A 3456-nucleotide genomic window follows, 5' to 3' on the forward strand; every position below is an offset into this window, starting at 1 on the left:
GCTCAGAAGGCTCCAGCTCTTCAGGGGAGGAAGGTGCCACTCCGCAGCGTGGCCCTGGGCTGGGGCACTTGCCCCAGGTCTTCCTTGGGGGAGGACGCCGCGCCAGACCCCTTCTGTTTGGGGCTTGGAGACCCGGGACTCTACTTGGGGCGAGATGACCGGCCACTGTGGCCTCAGGGACTCGTTTTCCCTTGTTTGTCAGGAACCCCTGGACTGCTGTTCCCGGAGCCTGACGGGTCTTGCAACTGTGCACACAGATGAAAAACTGACAGCGACCCGTGAACGACATGGGCACTGAGCTTGGCCAGTGGGTGCCCCTGACTGCCCGGTCCCCACACACGTGGGCACACGCCACACCCACGATGCAGTGACCCCTGATCTGCAGCATCACAGCTTGCACGGCAATGCACGGGCCCCCCGGCCCCTGCAGCCACACAGCACAACTGGCGGCACGGGCCACCCTCTCCAGGTCACCTGCTCAAGCCGCCTGTCACGTGTCTTCCTCGACACGTCTGTGCGACTCAGCTGTGTGAGGTCTTACGGTACGGCTGGATCAGAAGATGTTTTGAAATTTAAAAGCTCTTGCCAGACTGCCCTCAGAAAGGCGCCATCATCGGTTCCCACTCTTGCAAGGGATTCCTACTGTCTCCACTTTCCACGCTCCTCCACTCAACCTTCCACCCTATGCGACTCAAGGACATGTCCACTTGGCCAGAATCAGCCCGGTGCCAGCAGCCCCAGGTGGGCTGAAATCTCCACGCCCAACCCTGCCCGCCGGCGGGGCCTCACCCTCCGCACCTCACGATCCCCCCGTGCTGGAAGTTCCAGGTAGGCCAACTCTGTTCTCCAAACCAGCACTGAGTGCAAACTCGTGGCTCCTGTTCCGCCGTCTCCCTGCTATCCTGGGGGACTTGGCCGGGGTAGCGAGACCCAGGTTGGGGCTGCCTGCTTAGTTAGCACCTGCCCCCTGCCCCTGGAGACGTGCGGCCTGACCAGGCCCGGCAGCTGCCGAGCTGGCCTTTTCCAGGCAAGTGCTAGGGAGGACAGGATGAAAGGAGGGGCTCTGTCCACGCCCTAGCACTGTGAGGAGCAGAGGCTTTCAACCCTACGCCAAACTAACGCCTGTCACCGAGTCCGCAGCGCCGACGGCGGGCGCCCACCACCCCCGCCCCGCCCCGGGCCAGGCTCCCGGCGTGCCCTTGAAGGGCACTACTACACCTGTTTCTTGTAACCACTGCTGCAGCCAGCCACGATTCCAACTTCGCAGGAGACGCTGAAGCTCCCAGAAAGTTCCAAAATGGCCTGCCTAGAAATCCTGCACACATCTGCCGCATTCCAAAAGCACGCGGTGCATCAGCCAGCACCAGCCTATGGCAAACGGCTAGAAAAATGGGCTACACGGCCTTCGAGACGCCTTCTGCCCATCCGACCAAACCACCCGCTCACTCAGCACACCCTGTGCAAAGGACCACAGGACAGTGTCACCACGGCCACTCCCAGGGGCAAGCTGTTCTCTGGGCTCTGGACCCCGGCATCAGCAGTCAGGCCAGGGGTGCAGGGCAGTGAGGCGCCGAAGGCGGGGGTGTGAGGGTGTTCGTGTTCACTCGCCAACAGGGAGACCCCAGGGGCTGGCTCTGCCCGCTGGCCTCAGTGAGACCCTGTCCCTCCTTGGGCCCCCAACACAAATCCCAAACCCCGTTACCCAGCCGGAGCCTGTCCGAGAAGGCCGGTGGAGAGAGAAGTAGGCCCGGGGCCAAGGCAGTGCCGTCTGGGGCCCGAGCAGAGCGGGCCGCAGCCAGGGAGGCCTCCTCGGAGCCCGCCCGTGGGCCAGGGCCCACCCCCTGGGGCCAACCCAGGGAAGCTGCACCCGGGGGGGGGGGGGGGGGCGGCCGTCTCCTGGCCCGGCGCCCAGCCCCGGACCAGGCTGCTCTAGCACCGGCACTGCCCACCCGGTCTCGCAGAAACCAAGTCCGCACGTGAGCCCCTCTGGGGCGACGCGCCTCCCTAATGGCCGCTCGGGGCACTGGTCAGGGGCATACAGCCCACAGGCACCCCACTGCACTGGCTCCAACAGTCGGGGGAGAGATGAAGGGAGCGAGAAGCGGGCGAGCAGCAGGAGTCGGGCGAGAGCAGCTCCCCGAGGCGCCTCTGCTGAGGGAAGGGCTGGGGCAACCGGAAGCCCCCGGAGCCGCCCGTGCTCACCTCTTTGGGTCTTGCTGGTCCTGTTTGTTTGCCCATCCCGTCCCGTCCTTGGGTACTATCACGATGTTGGGGTCGTTTCCTTTGTTTTCAGACTTCAAGCTTGGCAGGTTTGCAGGCGGCGGCATACGCCGGGCTGTGGCGACTTTCCCAAGACTCTGCAGGCCATGTCTAGGAATAACTGCAGAAGGGGAGGGCGGGTCGCCGGAGCCCGAAGGCCAGGGGCTGCATCCACACGCTGCCCGCCCACGCCGACGGGCGACCACGGGCAGTCAAAGTGCTCGGCTCGCCCTCTGGTCACTTTCTGGACTCCTCACCAAGGCCTTGAGACAGGAGCTGCTGAAACCGCAGAGGCTCCAAAGGCTCAGCAAGTTTACGCCTGGGTGAAGCCAGGCCCGGAAGCTTCCATCTCACACGCCACCGACCCCAGGCTCCACCGCCAGATGGGCAGCCTCTCCCCGGGTCCACCACCGAGCCCTCCCGGAGGGCAAGCGCCAACGGGAACTTTCCCACCAAGCACCAGGACATAGGACCACCACCCTGAAACGGGGTGACCCCGCACGCTGCTGCAGAAAGGGTGGCTGAGAGCCTCGGGCGAAAACTACCCATGCTTCAGTAAGTTCAGCAGAGCATTCACCCCACTACAGCCCAGGAGGGACATCCGGCCCTGAAATCAGTCCCCACAGGAGCAGCGGGTGACGCGCGAAGACGGCTGCAGGCCCGCGCCGTCGGGCAGGCGGGACACGGCCCTGGAGCTGCAGAGCCCGGGCGAGCCCTTGCGGGGTGCAGAGCCGGCCTCCAGCCCGTTCTTACCTGAGGATCTGATTGCGTCTACTGACTTTCCTTTATACTTGTCAAACAGGCTGAGCGTCGAGTACTTGCTTTTCCCATCCTTGCCCTTGGCTATTTGCCCCAAACGATCGGACATTGCGATGAAATGTCATCTAGTAAGGAAATTTTTCTCGGCACCGCTCCTGATCTGCCTTGGAAATGAAGGGAATAAAGTGTCACCCAAAATATAAAAACTCACATAATTCGACAACAGTAAAACAACCCCATCAACAGGTGGGCAGCGGTTCTGAACAGTCCATCCACCACCAGGAAACCGAGTAGCCCGGGGGCTAAAAGGGAGCTTGTCCAGCGCTGCTTCCAACCAGGGGAGGCATGCAGGCCCACACTGCTGGCCAGACCCGCACCTGCAGGCCAGACCCACACCTGCTGGCCAGACCCGCACCTGCTGGCCAGACCCGCACCTGC

At 63.5% G+C, this 3456-nt stretch overlaps 1 protein-coding gene across 1 annotated transcript in view; it reads right to left on the reverse strand.

The window, feature by feature from the left end:
- Positions 1–3256, reverse strand: part of PRRC2B (proline-rich coiled-coil 2B) — a 40463-nt gene extending 37207 nt beyond the window's left edge. Inside the window, exons 1-2 of the mRNA XM_004677874.2 lie at positions 3013–3256; positions 2203–2380 (exon numbers count right to left, since the gene is read on the reverse strand). Coding sequence (XP_004677931.1) covers positions 2203–2380; positions 3013–3127 — 293 coding nt within the window. The 5' untranslated portion in view covers positions 3128–3256. The remainder of the gene's footprint in view (positions 1–2202; positions 2381–3012) is intronic.
- Positions 3257–3456: the final 200 nt, after the last annotated feature.

The sequence above is a fragment of the Condylura cristata genome, unplaced genomic scaffold (genome assembly GCF_000260355.1).
Source record: "Condylura cristata isolate star-nosed mole 26May11 unplaced genomic scaffold, ConCri1.0 scaffold00006, whole genome shotgun sequence".
NCBI classification, from domain to species: Eukaryota; Metazoa; Chordata; class Mammalia; order Eulipotyphla; family Talpidae; genus Condylura; species Condylura cristata.